General features: G+C 30.7%; 1 protein-coding gene across 6 annotated transcripts; it reads right to left on the reverse strand.

The window, feature by feature from the left end:
• Nucleotides 1-2,209: 2,209 nt before the first annotated feature.
• LOC143234390 (serine/threonine-protein phosphatase 2A catalytic subunit beta isoform-like) lies at nt 2,210-20,378 on the reverse strand. 6 transcript variants are annotated; one of them, XM_076471716.1, is made up of 8 exons: nt 20,226-20,378; nt 18,870-18,990; nt 18,247-18,461; nt 14,160-14,328; nt 13,554-13,643; nt 12,233-12,394; nt 8,932-9,050; nt 2,210-3,390 (listed from the first exon to the last, which is right to left on the reverse strand). In XM_076471716.1, exons 2-8 carry the CDS (start codon nt 18,969-18,971, stop codon nt 3,318-3,320), a joined length of 930 nt encoding a protein of 309 aa, XP_076327831.1. In that variant the 5' UTR covers nt 18,972-18,990; nt 20,226-20,378; the 3' UTR covers nt 2,210-3,317. The 6 variants fall into 6 exon arrangements, with proteins under 6 accessions (XP_076327831.1, XP_076327832.1, XP_076327834.1 ...); XM_076471717.1 differs by having other exon boundaries at nt 20,104-20,246; XM_076471719.1 differs by lacking the exon at nt 20,226-20,378 and adding an exon at nt 19,895-20,049.
• Between the last annotated feature and the right edge of the window lie 1,355 nt (nt 20,379-21,733).

Here is a 21,733-nt window from a genome sequence, read left to right on the forward strand (position 1 = left end):
AATGGTTTTTATTGGCCCTGGGCTTTTCGATTTATAAAGGCCACCTCAATACATAACTTCTACATGCAATACATTTATTGTCAAAGCTTGAGGCACTGAGCTTCAGTCTGATAAGCCCATGCCTTAATCCAGAATTAGGTGTTTCGTAAGTAGACTTACGCCACAGAAAAACTGATCGCGTTTGAGAAGGTATGCAACAGTCCTTTCCGATGCAAAATATATTCATACACGCAAGTCATAAAGGCATATGTTGCGTTCATGTCAAACTTGGAACTTCTAATATAATTTGATATCAATTGTACTTAAACAAGAGAATATGGATCCATTTGAGGTACCAGATACGTCCTGAAAGAAACCTGTATCCTAGCTGTGGTAAGCAAAATACAGCATCTTCTTCAGATGAGAATTTATGAACGCAAATTTTAATGGTAAAAAGCAGTCCACATATTCCACACAACAGTTGAAGCAACCTGTTGATAGATGTCTTTAACCTAGAATTGATAGACTAGATGGAAGGCATCTAGCCAAATCACAACTGCCAACTCTTACACTAATATAATCAAAGAGTTGGATTGATCATCAAATTAAAGCAGCACATAACTAAAAGGGAGCAACCAAGTTTGATGATGGGATCCAAACCTGCAACCCACAGAGTGAAAGTCACGTGTCCTAACCCCTAGGCCAACATAATAAAACACGACCACTAGTGACACAAGTCAAATGTATACAATTTAATTTCATTACATATCCATTCAATCACTATCTTAATATGCTGGATAGATTGTGAAAATTAAATTAAGAAAAGAGTTATACTTTGAGCACGGTCTTACAAAGGATCTCTTTGTCATGGAAACTACATTGCAGGGTTATTATTGTAAGAAAGAGCATGACCAGACATGGTGGCATGGGTTGTAACAACGTGGCAAAAATTTGATATTTTGATGCAACATATTCAACCTCTGTAAAATGAAATTATGTTTGGTTTCTGTTCAACTACATTCTTTTGTGTGTGTGTGTGTGTGTGTGTGTGTGTGTGTGTGTGTGTGTGTGTGTGTGTGTGCGTGCGTGCGCGTGAGATAAACTGCATCTGTTCTTAAAATTTTTTATACGATTTTCTTAAAGTTGTTTAGAAATTGCAAAGAAGATTTGGTCAGCTGTGCTTACGTCTTTATCTTCAGGAAGAAATCTAATTACTTGGATTCTTAGTCCAGATCCATTTTGCTTTTCTCTTTCTTTGTAAATCTAAATATAGTTTTAGTAAAATGATTGGAGAATGAGTTCTGTAAATTCTTGTTTGTATTTGTTGAGGAATTTAGTTGTTAATTATGCTTTTGACTCTGAGGTCTCTGCACCTAGTCAGAAAGTGTGGTGTCACTGCAATTACTAAATGTTTTTCCTTTTGTTCCAAGAAATACACTGAAGAATGTTATTTATAATCTCTGTATTAAACATGTCTACAACCATTGGATACATTTGTTTTTCATGTATCGTAAGAAATAAACCTTTATTTTAGAATATTAAACAACTCTACACTTCACAACTATAGACTACCATACGCCACACAACTGTGGACAACCATATGCTATACATAAAGTGCCACTTGAGCACAGCTGTTTAATTTTAAATTGACAGACTAAATGGAAGGTGGCCAATCAACCATCAACTGCCAAACTCTGACTATTCTTTCTGACCAAACAGTTGGATTGGACTATCACACTTGTAAATACACCCACAACCCCAAAATGTGGAACATGTTTTTGTGGCAACAAGTTGTGAATCAATCCTATGGTTCACAAGTGCTCGCATTAAGCTGACCACTCGACCACACCCATCCAGTAGCAAACAGTACTGAAAACAAAAATATCTATTTTGTGTATGTGTGTGTGCAGTTACACACACTTCTTTACAAGTATCTTTAACATTTGCAAAAAAAATAAAGTTAATGTCCTTCAAAATAAGACAGGAGAATATGTGAAATAAAGAAAAAGACTTTCAAATATATATGTATAAACACAAAATTTTTCAAAGTCTTGGTTTAAGAGAGACTGGCTAGTAGGTTTCTGAAGCAATCAATCTGTTGGCATGGGTAGTAGGTGATAGGGTACTGCTGACAAGCTGTATTTTCTTGTGTGTGCAGTAGTTCAAAATTAGAGAACATGGCAGATACATACCCCTTAGCAGTTTCCCCATAAGTACAAAAGTAAAAATATTTTTGGGAAATGAAATTTATATTTATTTCTAAACTACAATTACAGAGCAATAACTGGTAAAAATGTTATGAAACAACTTAGTTTTTAACTGAAACTTTTTTTTCTGGTTCAACAACATTCTCTGGTTTATTTTCTTTCCTTGTATATTTTTCAGTTTAATTATGTGCATCATATAAGTTGTTTTTTTTTTAAGTACAACAATATCTTAAACATAGTTGTAAAGTTGTTTTAATCAACTATTTCAACCTTATCTAATCTTTCAGGAGAGCTTTACCATGAAATACCTTCAAGAATGTTTAATTTTTTATGATTTTATGTACAATAAGACAGATAGGTATAAACAACAATATGAAGGTCATACTGTACAGATATTTATAAAAACAGATAAAAAAAATTATAATTTGACCATTTATAAAAATCGAGTAAATTTTTCTTTGTCTCAATGGCTTTTAACAGAATTTTTAAAAATAACAACTTAGAAGCAAAAAATGGTAAACCAAACAAGATCATTTTCATTGTATACAACAAACATTATTTTAATAATTTTTGTTACTTATTGTAGTCAATTGCCAATTTTGAGTCAAGCAGCGATAAGGTAAAAGCTTCATCTGTACTTTTGTCTCAAGTGAATAAAGAATTTCAAAAGATGATAAAAGACATTCAGAACATTCTGATTTTACTGCATAAACCTAAACTAACGTATCATATACAACAATCTTGGCATTCCACAATATTGTATCATATACTTGATTTTCTACAATACAATTTAACATACTGTATGATCACCTACAACATTCTAAGGTTTGATAATCTACATATACTCAATGATTCATTAAATGCTTTACAATATTGTATGATATTGGAGTTCCACAATACTCTGATGTATTTAATATTCTACAATAATCAGGTAAGTTGCATACTAGAATATACATATACTAAGTTAAATTTTAAGACCACAGGTAAGCGTACAAAGTTAAGAACACAAATTTAATCCACTATCTTAAAATTTCCTCGTCAAATCATAAAACTTAGAATACCCACTGGAACAAGAACGTAATGTCATAAGGATGATGTTGAAGTGGTTAGAGCCAAGATACCAAAAATTAATTAGAGGAAATAATCTGGTGTCCGACGTGTGACATGAGGCTCTCCTCTACGGGGTGCAGGATCAAACTGTAGGCTGTGGTGAAAGACAAATGTACAGGAATAAAGTTATTGATTGTTTACAATATTGTTTTTCCTTTCTATTATCAATAACGTTTATTAAAATTCACTTTTCAAAAATAAAAGAAATGTTTAGACTTAAAAAATAAACTAAGAAGTTACAGAAAGAAATCACGAGATGAGTTTCATATTCCTGGATTTTCCTTCTTTAGACGTTCAATTAACCCTATCCAAACCAGTGAACACATGCACAAATTTCAAAATACAAGTCAAAATAATAAAACTAACTATATTTCAAAAAGATTCAATAAAAATATTTCAGAATTGATACTTTATTTTGTAGGAAAGTAAAATGGAAAAAAAAAAAGATTACAATTCTTACACCTCTGAGAAATCTTGTCTGTAAATAAAACATTTATAAATCTTTTAAAGAATATTTCTCCCAAACCTGAAGTATAAATTTACATTTATTTAGAAACTAGTACTCCTTGAGAATGTATTTACCACACGTTTGTTCCTCATGCAATTTTTTTCGTCTCTTTCTATGATTTTATCAGAACAGTTTCTTACTCCCACTCTCGTGATTTTGAAACATACAATGTCAACTACTAATGAAATAGGGTTTGAAAATAACTACGGACAAAGTTTATATAAATGCCAATCAATAGGTTATAATGTGTGTGTGTTTTTCGTATAGCAAAGCCACAAAGGGCTATCTGCTCAGCCCACCGAGGGGAATCGAACCCCTGGATTTTAGCGTTGTAAATCAGGAGACATACCGCTGTACTAGTGGGGGGCCAATAGGTTATAAACCCCTAACATGAACATAATGTGAATACAGTGGAATGAGAAATAATTTACAGATTCACAAGAAAGTGATTTGACAGTTTGTACAAAGAAAAAGACCTAATTTAATGGGAAGTTTAGAATAATTAGGAACAAACTACAGATCTTGGAATTGTTTTACTTTCCTCTGTCATTCTTTACATTTCTCAATATGTTATTTTGTTAAACTATGGTTGTTAGAAATTTACAGAAATTTTCTTGCCTGAAAAAATGTCAGGTAAGTATACTTAGGTTTAGAAATTATGATAGATGGCAACACAATATAGCAATGTCTCAAGTCCTTATTTATTGATTATTAAGTTTATAATATTCATTAATCATATGTAAATAAATTATTACTTATTGTAAATCAACTATATTTATTAAATATAAATTGATTTTGACCAGTATAATTTTACTTAGCCTAACCTAACAGTATTATAAAAGACCAGGCTGTAGGTGACCATTACATAGTTTTGTCACATTTATATCACTTACAGCTTAGAAATAATTAGCAAAATCAAGTTGAAATAACTGTGTGAGAAACAGAGCTTTCACCACTAACCTGTTCAGTGCCATAGACGAGATAACTCGTCCAAGCCAATCGGTAACACAGTGCCACTAACGATTTAATTCATTCTCAATAATACCTAACTTCAACGCTAGATGTCAGCACCATACATGCATTTGACCTACTTACATACTGTTTCACTTTCGATCCAAAATGGTGTCATGAAAAAGGTTACAAAATGAAGCATTTTAGTTGTATTTTAAACTTGGTTCAAAGTTGCCGTAGCTGCTGAAATACTTGGCAGTCAATAAGTTAAAATTAAATTAAATTCTAAGATGAACTAGGTATTTTTAATTATTTTAAAAACTGCATCTCTACTGATTGAAAACTTCAAAATGTAAAAAATGTAAATCAAATTATGACTTTTCAAAGCCAAAACTTGATACTATTCAGTAAAGATTCAACAATAATTAATGTAATTTGGGGAAGTATTACTAATGTGAGAATAATAAAAATCAAGGTTGTCAATGACACACATACACCCATCTAAAAAAAAGTTAAAAGATGCATTCACATTTAACTGAATAAATGTATTTTCAATAAATAATGATAGGAGCTGTAACAACATTAAAGTTTAATTTATTAAACAATTGCAAATGTACCAGGCTTTGCTTAGGTTACTAGGTTAATATATTCTAGATGACTATGCACATTAACCTATATAAGCCAGTGTGTGACATATCAAGTTTGATTTTAAACTTAAACAGTTTCTGAATTAAGGTGTTTTTAATAAAACAACAAACCTCTTTAATCAACAAAGGCTCTAAATTAAGTAATTAGCAAATATTTTCCCAGTTTTGTAGATTATATTTTTCATGTTATACTTTCAGTATGTAGAGTAATATTAATATCAGGTTATATGTTTGTTGTTAAGCAACATAAATAAACAAATCACTGTTGGAATGCAGTTATCAAAATGCACTGATTTAGTACATGTTGTAATATAAGGAGCCACATCTTTTCTATGTGGAATTTTGCAAGCTTGCTTCATCAAAAAGATATGTAGGCACATGGATAAGAGAAGGAGTAACACTGCAGTGTACACACTCATGGTCCACTTACCATGAGTACAAAATTTTAGGTTTCTGGATTATTTGCTCTTAGTGCCATAGTGATCACATTTCTTTTTTCTTGATGGATTTTCCTTGCTCACCTCTCAAAACGATGCACTTGTGTATGCAGGTGGATGAGTAATAACACCCAGGTGTCCACCCTCAGGGTCCACTTAGTGTGTGTGCAAAATTTCAGGTTTCTAGGTTATTTCCCTTTTTGGAATATTGCAGCCACACATGGACCCACAGATAAACAAACACAACCTTTTGTTATTAGAGATTTCCAACATATTTTGCAATTACTTAGAATGTTATATTTTTTATAATTCTAGAATAATAATTCAGATCTTCCATTAACACTTTCTGAATATTCAAGCTTTTTCTATTTTCATAATGGAAATACTTAACCACAATGCACGATTCTTAGTACAAAGTTACCAAAGAGGACCTACTGGCTCTGCCTAAAGAAGTGTAGAGATTTTACACAGATTTTCAAATTGAAAACATTGTTTTATTCCAAGTGATAAGAGTTTAATATTTCATGGTAAATAATCCACCAGCTTTATTTCAAACATGAATGCTCTATTTCTGTTGATCAAAGCTCATACTGTCAAGAACTTATCATTGATATTGCTCCTTCTGGACTTGCCATCAATGAAAACTGCAACAAGATGTGGCCACATCATACATAGCACTAGCAACAATGGCAGTGTTGTGCGATTTGTTCTCAAACACAGTAGTTTTTCCTAACTCAAACATGAACTAGCTTCCACAACACAGAATACATCAGCAGCAGACTCCCTTCATGAAGTTACTTTAAGGACAGCGTGCATATCGACAAGCCACAGACATTACAATTTCTGTAAAATAAGACAGAAATTAATGGCCTTATATGTAAAACTGACTTCTGCAATAGAAGGTATTATCTTTAGAGCATGCCTGTGTGTAACAGTCTGTGGTGACTTAACAAACATAATTTTTCATAAGTAATGGTTATAACGCATTTTATTTAGCTAAAGTTTCACAATAAACACAAATTATACCAAAACGTTTTGAGTCAGCCAGTTCTAAATGTCATTGATTATTGCAGTTTCAAATTCCTACATATCTTTTGGTACACCCTGTATTTCCTGCTTAAAAAATCCATACAATTTGATTGAGTATTTGTATCATCTGTTTTAAAGAACACTGAAAATTGTTCCTTTCTTTTACAATTTAAATTTAGTTTTTTCATGATCGATCAGAAAGTTCCATTCTATTTAGCCTGCCAGTTTCAAGGTAATTGAAAGTAATGTATTTCAATATGCAAATCACAAAACCTAGTGACAATTAACAAAACGTTAACATTTAACCTCTCCTTTGAAAATGTCACAATTGTTATTTTTGTTAGTTTGAGACTTGGGATTTTTGCAATCAGTATTCTCAGTGGAAATAATGTTTTCAATAAATTATATGCAACTTAATTTTTAAGCATCATTTGAATACGATTAAATTAACAAGAATATTCAATAAATAAGTATTTTAGTCATCAGAATCTGTTGCCATTACTTATTGTATCACTAACTCTAAGCTCACTTAGTATCTTATCATAAAATTTCTGTAGCTTTCAAACAAATATAATTTAACATAAAATCATTTTCAGAAATGATAAATGTTGGAGGAAACGACACAAGAAATTTCTATATCTGTCTGTGGTTTGTTCCAAAGTGTTCTAAACTTTCAAGACAATCCTTAAAATAAAAGAACATTGTTTTGAATTTCACACAAAGCTACTTGAAGACTATCTGCATCCCTAACTTAGCAGTGTAAGACTACAGGAAAGATAGCTAGTCATCACTACCCACCACCAACTCTCGAGCTACTCTTTAACCAACAAATAGTGGGATTGATCATCACACTATAATGCCCCCACAGCTGAAAGGGTGAGCACGTTTGGTGTGATGGGGATTCAAATCCACGACCCTCACATTACAAGTCAAGTGACTGAACCACCTGGCCATACAGGGCAAATAAAAAAAAATTGTTTTTTTATTCTTAATCCACTTACTCCACATTGATGTATTTATATTGTAATATATTCTATTCAGTCATTTATAGCTAGTGGTCCAAGCTTTTTCCAAAGCTGAGCTTTACTATGATTTATTCACAGCACATACTGCGACATCATAAAAACAGAGATATACTAAAAACACCTCTAACATAGAAGGAAAATCATGTGAACAACAAGACATCAATCACTATATTTAAGAGACAATAGTTTCTTAGCAACTACAAGCCTATACACTCACATGGACAAAAATAAATTTAAGAAAAAAAATAAATCAATGTGTTGTTTACAGGAGAGATTTCAAGCATTTTGCTTGTTCTTCTTTGCACATTACACTAAGTAGATGTTACATAGTAACAAAATATTCATAAACTAAAATTGATATATAGCTATGAACTTGACATCTGGAAGCTGCTAACTGGTACATATAAGTTTAAACTACCCCTTGCAGTAATTTAGTGTAAGTTTTATAAAACTATATACTGGTACTGTATTATATTGTACTAGCTCATGATAGCTCACAATTAGGGGTAATTATGGTCTGTATTTTTTCTTATTCTCAATTATACACAACTTTTGTACAGATTCAATATAATCCAGTACCAGAAAAATGCATGTCAGCATACTGAAAACTTTAAGTAACAGATCATTAATCAACCTGCCATTTGAAATAATAAAAAATAAATGTGCAGTCACCAATATTAACCCTAAAATTAAACTAATTTTCTTCTTTCAAAACTGAAAACTATTAACACATAATTTAAAGTTAAAATGGTAATTAACTTCTTAACAAAGACCAGTACACAACTCTGCTTTAGCCAGCTCTAGAGGTAGTCCACAACCTAGAGTATAAAACTGGTCAAATGTTTTTGGGCTCTTTGGCATTATCCAACATATTAAACAGATAGAAAAGAACATTTCTTCACATAGGATGCTTTTTAAAAAAACAACCAAAAAACACATACATAAAACCAAACAACAATCAATTTCCCTGTGGAATTATGAGGAACAAGTGCAAATCCTTCAAATATAAATTTTTAATAGATCAAATTTAACACTTGCAATGAATATTTGAGTGTATCGTCAAGTTCCATAATTGCAGCTTGATTTCCACAACGATAGCAGTAATTAGGAGCACTAAACACAGTCACCACATTCCTATCATGACACCAATTGTAGCCCTGAAAAATAAATTAAACAACATAAATATATTTCACTAGTAACTTTCCAACATTCATGTTTCATACCTGCAAAGCTTCATATGCAATTTCCACTTATTCTGTGTTAAAACGCTCAATTTTAATCATGAAGTGCTATAACAACCTTTGTTTTGTACCACAAACTTCAAACTCCATTAAAACTACCAGCCTAGGGTCTGAATTACTTAGAGCAACTGTCAAGTTAATATACATGTGAACTGTAATTCTTCACAATTTTCAGAGGATGACTGAATTACATGTAGGCTGATTAAATCCTATGTCACCACTAGACATGTTTGTTTATTACTGTTTTATGTCTTATTAATCATAACACAAGATGCTGAGTCACGTTAAAAAATGATCACTTATAAATAAAACAAAAACACTTGCATACTAATATTTAACCGAAACAGTAACCAGTTGTCATAATTTACATGTACACAGTTTGTTTAGAGACAAACAAAAACACAGAGTCTGTTCTCATACAACATTTCTAACATTTGCATGTACAAATTCATTATACCAGAGACAAAAATTCAAAATAGTAAAATAGATCATAAATGTTGACTGAATTTTCACCAAATATTGACTTGTTTATAGATAAGTTTTACTTACAATTTTTAATAAACAAAAGAATCACAGATACTTTATTTCATTTACGATATGTGTTCATCTGCATTTAGCACCCTTGCAATTAATAGAGGCATGGCAGAGTGGGTTCAAGCCCCTGCCTTTCTGCCCTTATACCCTACAAAAATGTGTGAGTTGTCACACTAACAAAATCATTTTCAACAATCACTGAAAGGTACATCTGATTCCTCATTCCACACCTTGCACGTTATAAGTCATTAGAAAAAAAACATTTCAACCTTATTATGAAAGGAGCAGAGAATGGAAGACCTTTACAGTACAACATAATTGTGATGTGATATTAAGCATTAATATGCAAGAATTCACTGTTTAATTTTAAAAGTGTTCCTAAGACCATGTGAATAGAATACAAGAGGATTTGTCTGCTTTACTCTTTGTGTACCAGAGGCTAACAACACTCTTCCAAAAATAACTTGCCTTATAGTATCTGAAAAGTGCCCTTTTAATATCCTCTGCATGGTACTGTGGTACCCTAACCAATCTCCACCATAAAAAAAAAATGCTGTCTCTAAAACGAGGTAGTGAAAGTTCTACCAATTACATTAAAGAAATCACTCATAAAATGATGGATGTGAAGCTAATTACTTTGACTGTTAGTTTATCCTATGGCTCTGCATGAACAAATTTAATCACAGTATTTAATAAAACAAGACAGTTTGTTAAGTTATGGTATATTTGCTATTTAATGAGTTACTGCAGTTATTAAAATATACAGTTCACATTTTATATCTGTGGTCTCAGAAGGTAGTCAAACATCTCTGCATGATTTTTTACACTTCCATGGAAACAGTTTAATTTTCAGAATTGTAAATCACTTTTAGTTTTTAAGTATGATGTCTCAATCTCACACATACACACTGACTACTGTTTTTAGGCTTAAAACTTTTACTTTTAACAGCAATTGTAGTGGAAGATTACTATAAAAGTTTGTCAAAGAAAATCTAAATACACTTCTGTACCATGTGATATGCACACAAACTTTACATTATTATTATTATAATGGCAGGGAATGTTTTCATGTGAATACTCAAACTTGTTGATTAATGAAAGGTTTTTAAACACTCCTTGAAGGCACTGTTTTTTGTTTTGGTTCCTATACCAAAAAAACAGCTACAAGTCACTACTGTTTATAATGTTAACTTTACACGCATGGAAACTCTTACTGTTTTGTTTAAGGGTGTTACCTCATAAATATAACCAACTTAATTTGTACAAAGATATCAAAGTTAATGGAATGATAAATTTTCTTCATGAATTCATGATGATGAGAAACCCACACAAAGTAAAAACATATTTCAACATTGTGTTTATTAAAATAAAGTAGAGAACAATGTTTTGACCTTCTTAGGTCAAAAAGTTGTTCTCTACTTTATTTTAATAAAAGTTTTAATACCCATACCAGCCATCTTGAGATACATTTTTCTTCATGGATGCCTGTTAATTTTAAGGGAAATTGAGTTAACATTCTTCAAGAGCAAAAATCTATCAACACCAATAAAAATCCTGATCCATGATTCATAATTCAAAAAAGAATTGTAATAACCATTGTTCAAACACAATTAAACAATCTGCTTTGTATGGAAAAAACCCACACACATTTTAAAAACTATGTATTCACTTTTTTTAAAAGTCCTTTAATAATACAAGCCAATCATATCAACTTTACACTGAGATCAGATCAAGTTTTATAAATTGTTACACAATGGCAAATAATGTCCTGCAATCTAATTATTTAAAAGTTGCTTAAAAACACAAGTCAGGTCATTTAAACAATAAAATTCCTTTTAAACATTATAGAATTCTTCATAGTGTGCTTTATTCTCATTGTGCTCAAAATCACAAAGAAACATGTAAAGGTCTTAAACACTAAATTAATAGCAGGAAAACAGGGTGTAAAGCCTGAAAACAAGGGTCACAACTTCCACTGTATAAACCTTGCACAACCAAAAGCAAGAACAGTGAAACTAAAGATTTTAAAAATGTCTAATAAAAGTTCCATATACATTGAGAGGGTCGACATTTTCACAAATTTTTCCACTTGACTGTAAAAGAATCATTTAACAAGTTCAAATATTGTTTATAATAGAGGCAAGCATGGTTTGCAGGAGTTTTTTTGTACTCAAAAGAAACTGCAAATGAGACTGGCTAGCATCTGTTCCAAATTCTCAGATACTGGTGAAAATTTAAGAAAGTTACACTAGCCTTAAAATTACTATGCTAAGACTTATAGATGAGTTTAATTGTATACCTTAAGTAGACGATGTTCTTTTATTCACAGAATAAGAATAGCTAAGTATTAAAGTACTTTTGCACCTGGTAATGAACCTCACAAATTTGAGACCAATTACACAACAAAATATTTCTTCCTTAACTTGAAGATGAGCTAAGAAGGTTGAAACATTGTTCTCTGCTTTATTAGTAAAAGTGTTAATACTCGTGTCAGCTGTACTGAGATATATTTTTACTTCAAATGGGTTTCTCGTCATCACGAAAAATTTTTTTGATAAACCTACCTCCATAACTAACTGGTGAGCTCTTGCTACTAATGTTAATCCATTGGTATGATTGAATGTTTCAGAAATGTCTTGGCCAAAAGTATAACCAGCACCTCGAGGAGAGATTCCCCACCCACCACGATCATCCGGATCTGACCACAGAAGATCACACATTGGTCCCTGTGGCAAAAATTCTTATGTTATTAAAGCATGTTTAATTTATGATCCTTTTAAAAATAAGCTCACCTTTTCTCAGAACAAGAAAAAATATATTTTAAAGCTGTTTTTATTTTCAGATTCCACCTACTTCTAAAATAGCACAAAATGCCATATTCAGTGTTACCTATCATTCTTTACACTGTGAATATTACCATTCAACCACGTCATTCAAAATATTAAACATTTTGTAATTTTGACTTTTTCTAGTTATTTATTTCATGCCTTTCCTACCACAGCAATACAACTTACATTTAGGTAAAACAATACAACTTACATTTAGGTAAAACAATACAACTTACATTTAGGTAAAACCATCTAAATAGTATAAAGATGAATAAACTTGTATTACATCAGTTCGATAACAGTTAAGACATTTAAAGAAAACCTTTTACTTGTATCTCATAATGAATACTTATAAATTAATACTCTTTAAAAAAAGATAAACAAAAAGTTTATTGAACACTTATTGCCCACAGATATACTGTTGTTGTTTTTTAATACTTACAATAAATTTATTTAAATTACAGTATTTTTATTTACACTTTCATATGAATATGTAGACCTCAATGATGTTAAAAAATGTGGATCATATGAATACAATTATAATTGGAAGAAAAACATTGATTTTGGCATTAAGTAAAAGTGGAAAAGTTGTTTCTATTTATCAAACGGAAAAAAAAAAAATTACAAAACTCGTAAATCTGAAATAGTGCATCACTAGTTAGAAGACATTATGCCACAAAAATCTCTCAATGAAACTGAATACACTAACTGCTGGTCAAACACTGAACTACTATCACGAGTCAAAACTCTTGAAAAGGATGGGAAAACAGCATGACTTTTTTTTAAATATGCATTTCCAAAGATTACACATTTCTGTTCTCTTACATTAAGAGGGTGTTTTCTGTAATAGTACCATGTGCACATTGTACTTCACATTAACACCCATCCAGCCTTTCACACATTTCTGTTCTCTTACATTAAGAGGGTGCTTTCTGTAATAGTACCATGTGCACATTGTACTTCACATTAACACCCATCCAGCCTTTCACACATTAGTTCTGCATTTTCTAATCTTGTACTGTAACATCAACAAGTCTACACAAACAACAAACCTCACCTCATGAGGAACTTCCTGCAAGCGATCTAAAGCCCTGATGTGGTCTAAAGTATCTATGGATGGGGATAATCCTCCATGCAGACAGAAAATCTATAGACAATATCAAAAACAAAGTTCATGTAAACTAGAGCATAAAAATATATTTTTCAGTATTCACATTTAATAAAACTTCTAAACAATTCTAAGAACATCTTCTATAAGTATGAATAAACTACCATATTTTCAGTAACTACACTACAAACTTTCATGAATACAAATTAAATCCACTGACATTTTGAGTGCCTAAAAATAAGAGACAGGTAAATTGGTGTGCAGTATCTTTAATACAATTTTTAGACAAGTGAAAATTCACCACAACAATGCATAAGGTTTGTTTTTTTCAATTAATAAAGTCAAACGTGTCCTCACATCCTCTTCTTCATTTGTTCTTATTTTTGTTTTTTCAGTTTTAGCTTAACTTCTCAATTATATTGTAATTTTATGAAGTGATTTTGTCTTCTTGTCTTTATATAACAAATAATCTGCACTTCACATAAATTATTCAATCAGAATACAAACTACTAAACTTACAAAAGAACTTTACAGTACTACATTTTGATAACACACCTGATTATCTACTAAAGCTGTTAAAGGTAAATAGTCAAACAGATCTGTAAAGTACTTCCACACATTAGCATTGCCATATTTTCTTAGACATTCATCATAAAACCCATAGACTTGTGTAATTTGTCGACTTTCATGATTTCCTCGAATTATTGTTATCCTCTCCTTGTATCTTACCTTAAGAGAGAAAAAAAATGAATATTTAAATTACTGATACAGATTTAAATAACAGTATAGTATATACATGTTATCTGAAAAATGAAAAAGATAACAGATTACCAAGACGTAAGAAGATATTGTCTACAACTGCATAGGTTATAGCTTTTATCAAATATTTTGATGGACCTTTATTTACAAAATAGAAATGTTGTACAGACAATTTTAGAATTAAAAAAATATAGTAAAAAGTTGAATTATGCTTTCAGTAATTTTCTTCTGTACATTTTAAAGGTTGTTTGGACAAATTTTTCTTCCAATTTCTTTCTGTTTTTAATTTTTCCTGAAAATATTTTTCTGTATTTAAAGTTCATATTTGTCAGTCATACATTTATAAGAAAACAAACATCAATGCCATCTGTACAAGAGATGCTTCATCTATATGAATAATTTTTACTAAGTCCTATTTAAAATGTTTCATTGTAGACTTTATCCAAAAAAACTAGAATACATTAAACTGTCATGATATAAACTTAAAGAACCTTTGATGTTGAGAAAATCCACTTGTAGAGAAAAAAATATATGTAAAAATGGCTAGTTCGGGTTGAGAAAATTTTATGTAAAAAATTTAACCCAAACAAGCCATTTTTTACATATAAAGAACCTTTGTTTTATTTAAAAAATGACTCAAAAACTTGACTAAGAAATGCTTTCAACTTTTGTAGTAGATTTTGAATATTCATGAATCAAAAAAAATTATTAATGTAAATATACACGACAAAAATGCAGGTATGTACAGCTCCATTAAGTTCTTTTTTTTGTATTAACTACACAATCAACTAATTTTGTAAACCACTGTTCATGTACTTGAGAATTTTTGGGTTCTTGCTTTTAGTTTAATTTTATGGCAAAATGTATTTAGTATCCATTTTATTGATATAAATGTACCATTACTAAGCTAATTTTAAATTTCAGTAGAGAAGTTACACATTACACCTTAGCACAAAACAGGCCTAACACTACACATGAAACAAAACAAAAAAAAATGTATATAATTATTAATAACAATACAGAAGGTTCATATAGCAAGCTGTAACCCATATCATATCTGCATTATTCAGTTACAGTAACAATACAGCCTTTAGCCCAGTACCAAGGCTCTTCAGATTGCTACAACAAACATACAAATTGTTTAGATGCTATTTACACAAGTAAATTGCTCAACAATAACTAATAACATGAACTGGATTAAACTGGTTTATTATACATTTTCATCAATTTTACTTATTTCACAACATTTCTGAATTATAAGTTTTTTAACATTAAGTTATTTATTTTAATGATATATTATCAATTATTACTTTCTTAAATTAATTTGCTCAATATTTAGAAAACCTTGATGAACCATCACGATAACCTTCTTAATTCTGGAATGAGCAATTATTTCTTTATGGAAAAAAAACAATGTTTAACCTAGTTGGCAAAATACAGAATTTCACCTTATTTCTAAGTTCTACCTGTATTTTTTGTTGTAAAATCTTCACTGCTGAAACAAGCAAAATACAAGTTTAAAACAATGTATGTATGATGATAATAGCTTGGTTTATCAAAATAATTACCTTCATGATACTTGGAAACCATGCAAAATATAAAATCACAATCAAAGAAACCTGTTAAATGTTTATTTAACAGTTCATCTTAATTTTCATCTGTGGTAAAATAAAGCCTACCCACTGAAAATGCATGAACAGTGTTTATATTTAATTGCTAACTAAAAGAAATGGTTGAGAAATAACAATTTTTGTTTGAAATTGTTTTCTATAAAAAAAATTAAACACTCAAGTTCTTTTACTATAAATCTGTTATAATTTTAGATTTATCAATAACATAATTTCAACACTGAAATACTTACTGTATTATAATCTTTTCATATTGGGTGTGTTAGGCTTAAAAATAATTCATAAATACAAACTGAACTTGTAAAACAGTTAAGAACAGCATCTTAGTTCAGTATTCAGCCCATTTTAACTATGATAAGCCAATAGAAGAAACAAAATCAAATTCATATGGAAGAATAATTTTGCCAAGAACAATGACAAAACAATAAAATATTAAACTATTTGTTTGCTTGATTGTTTCAGAGGTAGCCACATTGAACTACCTACCATGTTCACTGTAGAGAATCTAGCCCCAGACATTAGCATTGTAAATCCATAAACCTACCACTGGTGGACAAACTTTGTCAAGTACAAAGAGTATAATTTTAAAAGTAAACAACTGATGTAATGGCTTCCTCAAACATTAAGAACTTCAATCAGATCCAATCAAAGAAGTGCCAACAAAACAAATGAACATAGCTTATAAGGGAAGTCAAATAAGAGTAGGGTTTTAGTACCAGATTCAACACTGTTCCAAGCCAAATACTACTTACCATCCAACTGCCAGTGGTTGGCATGTTAGTTACCCTACAACGATAATCATTCATCATAAATAAAAATGTTATTTAATAATAAAAGGAACAAACAATTGTTTATAAAAATACACCTTTAATTTCTAAATTAGTAAAATAACCTAACCTCCTTTATATTGTTATTACAATTTGTTTTGTTTCATGTTTGTTGTTACAAGGCAGTTACTTTTCCATTTAAAATTAGTTTCTTTTGTGTGTATTAAGATCCAATGGACTACAAGTCAATACAGTATCATTTAATGGGCTAATTTTTTATTTCAGTACAGGAAATTATAGAAAGAAATATTTAAATTATCTACAAGCTAGGTACGATTTTAGTTCACAAACCACATATAAAGGTTAGTGACTTGTTAAAATTACATGCTGCCACTTCATCTCAAAATATTCAAATTCAATGAAAGGTGAAATGTTTAAGTATTTTGGAAAAGATTAATTTTGAAAAACAGTGCAACATTTTGATAACAGCACTGTAACAGTTACTTTATTTGCTCTATATGACTAGCATAAATACAAATGTAAAGAAACTAGTACAGTTTTACATCCATAAATGTGTTATTGTAATCCTCTCACACTATACAACACAATGTACATTTATTCACACATTTGATGTTATTAAAATATTTAGTAACTATTTAGTTAAGTTTAAAGTTTTAATTACAAATGACTTTTTAAACAGTTCAATAGACACTTTCATGTGGATATTTGTTGATGTAAAACTAATTCTCCAAACATATACATACATTTTATACAACATACAACTTACCACTTATTTGTAAAATCATGATTATTATTTCGTCCTTTGCAACAAGGGATATACTTTCGCAGGAAGTAGCAGCCACAACATACAACAAAATTAACACATGCTACAAAGTAAAATATTCAGCTTATCTGTAAACATGTTTCACTGAAGGAGCATGTATGTTTTTCTTACAACAAAGCCACATTGGGCTATCTGCCGAGTCCACCCAGGGGAATCAAAACCATGATTTAAATCCATAGACTTACCAATGTACCAGCGAGGGACTTCATTAAAAGAAAGCTTGTTAATAACACAGGTTGTTAATTTGAAATTCGAGTAAGATCATAAGATTGATTTTACATTTTAGCTAAAATTTTATTAAATATTGTAACAGATGTATAATGTAGTCACTATGATGTGTACTTTAAAAAACTAGAAGATGTCAATTCAGAGATTTAAAAAAACAAAAGCAGGAATTACAACATAGTCTTATATTGTATGTTGTCTATTCCAAATAACAAAGATATGATACTTAAGTACCATAATAACTCTTCCTTTAATGTTTTTTGTGAAAATAACTTCAACAGTATAAGGAGAAGTTTTTACATTATTTCATTAAACAGAAGATGTAATGTCATATCAATTTACACTTATAACAATATTCATTCATAACTAGTTTTAGTACTTTATTACTATACATATGCACAAATAAGATCTTTCAAGACCTTACCTTCAAGGCTACCAAAAGAGTTACTGTTTCTACAGAATAGTAACCTCTGTCAACATAATCTCCCATGAAGAGATAATTTGTATCAGGAGATTTTCCACCTATACGGAAAAGCTCCATGAGGTCATGAAACTGGCCATGGACATCTCCACATACAGTAACTGGACATTTTACTTCCTGGACATTAGATTCTTTAGCCAGTATCTCCTTTGCCTAAAAAGGAAAAACAAGAAAATATTATCCAGAAAAGTAATATAAATTTACAATAAAAAATACTCATAAATAAAAGTCATTTAAATATCCTATACATAATCAAGTCCTCAACCTGTTAGTTTTTTTTTAAACCACAGTAAACATTTAGCCTAACACATGGAAGTTTTCAAAATGCATATCCAAGACTTTCCATTTCTCCACAATATTTATTACATGTTCTTGACTTCTTATCACAAAAGATGGAGGTTAATTTTCTCAAATGTCCATATTCTAAGTGAAATATTTAATACTTATCAACTAGAATATATTTTACAAATTCACTAACCTTTCAGACACTAAGAAATATTCTTACAATATACTTAAAAAAAAAAAATACAAATAGCAACTGTAATTTCAGTTGAACATTACCTTTTCACACAGTGTTTTCACATGATTTTCTGAAAGTTGATTGCACTCGTTCAGTTGTTCTATCCATGCATCCAGTTCTTTCAATAACGTCCTTTCTTCCATTACTCTCTAATGTATTAATCTTAAAAAAATAAGTTTAAACAAAATTTAATACCAACTACAGTCTAACAATGCAACAGCATATATTTAAATTACAGTTAAGATATGATACTTTGTAGTCTCAAAATATAATAAGTCTGCTCTTTGGTGAAGACAGGTAAATATAATAGTTTATGGAACTTCAAAGGTATCTTCATCAAAAAGCATAATGAGAGTGTCTTATATTTCTTTAAACTTAAACTTTAAAGCAAGATTCAAAAATATTTATTTTACAATTAGTAATAGTATTATGCCTATACATCCAACAAAGCATCATCACATCTCAAACAGGATTTGAAGTCTCTGAGTTGGCTTAAAACAACAGTACTGTAATTTCTTGTCCCTACAAATGTAATGGTTTCAGTACTCTAAAATTAGTAACTTATTTTTAATATAATAATGGCCACTTTACTATTAAGCTTTTATATGGCAAACACTCTCAAACTAAGCTACAATACTGTGTTTGCAATAAATGATAATTAATATTATTAAACAATGTAAAAGACCTGTCCATATATCAGACTAGGTACTCTTTTCACAATGTAAAATTCTAGCTGTCACACTATAATGGTCTCTTACTATCAAATAAATACATAAACAAAAAGTATCAAAACCAATTGAATAAAAATAGGCGTGTAAAGGATAATATCAATACAAATACGGTTAGTAACACTGCATTGCTGGCTCCAATTTACTTAGGCCTAACAAGGGCATATAAAATAGAACTATCAATCTTACACAACTAACTCGAGTTTGTTAGATTCTGACAGTCACGCGAAGCTATACGTAACTCACTAGCACTATTTGCAATATCCGTCCCTACTTTTGAACTGATAGACCTAAGAACATATAACTACTTCAGTACTTGGTTAGTCATCAGCACTCACAACGTATAGGTTTACTTCATCGAATAGCGTGATTTGATCGTGGTTTATAACACGCCCATTGCCCAAAAACGTGAACTCTGAATTATTATTTTTTTGTAATAAAGGGACGCGAGCACCAAACCCTCATATCCACAATGCACAGAATGCTAACCTAAAGGTTACGAGTTCCCCACAAACTCTTAAAAATAAAATCGATACAACTCACGTACACAAACTTTCCCTTTTTTATTTTTTCCTTGATAACGTCACCGTTGTTACCATTACATTATTTAACAATCATTTGATAACCTTATGACTCAACCTCCCGTAAATTGCTTAAAACTATTCTTACCAATACTGTTGATGTACTCCTACTAGTTCAACCTAATAATATGGTGGCCAGCCCCCAACGGATATTTTAGCAGTTATAAATAAAACATATTTTAGCTCAAGTGTTCTTGCACTTGAAGTTGATTGTAATAACATCCGTTTGGGCGCTTTAGAGTGCAAAATCAAATTATACGAAAATGGTTGTTCAATAATTTTGATCGCTTACTATCGAAAGAATGCTAATATGTGTGTGTGTATATATATTGATATATATATTGCATTATTAAAGGTGATTGATTTCAAACAGAATAACTACAGATATACAAATTTTTATCATTTATGTAAAATCGGAAATTTTAAAATATATATTTGTTTAATTTCTATAGTATATGTTGGTGTATAGAAGAAATTTTATATTACGGATGAATTACCTTATAATACCAAATATGCGTATTTTCTTTAACAGAGCTTCCTAATAGTAAGGTGTTTGTCTACTCACACCGCTTTTGATACCGTGGTGAATAGAGCAAAGATAGCTCGTTGTATAACTTTGTCCTTAATTCCAAACAATCAATCAATTCTCTAACTGGACATTCAACATTTCGCTTTCCAGCTTCTTCGGGAATGTTCCACTAAAAGAAAAGAAAGAAATCCTCACTGGTGGTTCTCACACTACAAGAGTTTTGAGAGACAATTCTGAGAGGTTCGTGAGAAAATTTCAAATTCCCGTTTCTACACTTCTTATCAATATTTTAATTGTATTCCACTTTATTGAAATATTTAAGAAAAGAAGTAGCTTGATGTAGAGCCAGAATCAAGACTACATCTTTCTTGTGTTGAGCCGTGCTTAGCAGTGGCGGCGCCAGGATATTTTCGTTGAGGGGGCTGAGGTAAACTGTGGAGGGGCTTCCCAAAATGCCATCAATATGAAATATAGATGGTAAATTACAATGATGTAAATCCAAAGTACATTTCAGAAAGATGTGCTATTTTGAACTGCGTTTTTAATACAGTTTTCATTGGAAACTCAAACTCTGATTAATATATCATTATTACAAATTAGAAATAATCTGTTTATGGAAATATGCGTATATGTAAAACAGAAAGCTCACCTAAATCCCACCCAAGGTAATACATAATAATAAAGAAAATCAAGATTAGCTTAGACTGAACATTTAATATACCATTAAGAGTAAAGCTACAAATCAAAAGATTGTTTGTTTGTTTTGAATTTCGCACAAAGTTACTCGAGGGCTATCTGTGCTAGCCGTCCCTAATTTAGCAGTATAAAACTAGAGGGAAGACAGCTAGTCATCACCACCCACCGCCAACTCTTAGACTACTCTTTTACCAACGAATAGTGGGATCGACCGCATGTTATAACGTCCCCACGGCTGAAATGGCGAGCATGTTTGGCGCGACGGGGATGCGAACCCGCGACTCTCAGATTACGAGTTGTATGACTTAACACGCTTGGCCATAGTTTACATAGCAGAAACGAATTATCCCATGTAAAGTTAATACACTCTG

Source organism: Tachypleus tridentatus, chromosome 12 (assembly GCF_004210375.1).
Source record: "Tachypleus tridentatus isolate NWPU-2018 chromosome 12, ASM421037v1, whole genome shotgun sequence".
In the NCBI taxonomy this organism is placed as follows: domain Eukaryota; kingdom Metazoa; phylum Arthropoda; class Merostomata; order Xiphosura; family Limulidae; genus Tachypleus; species Tachypleus tridentatus.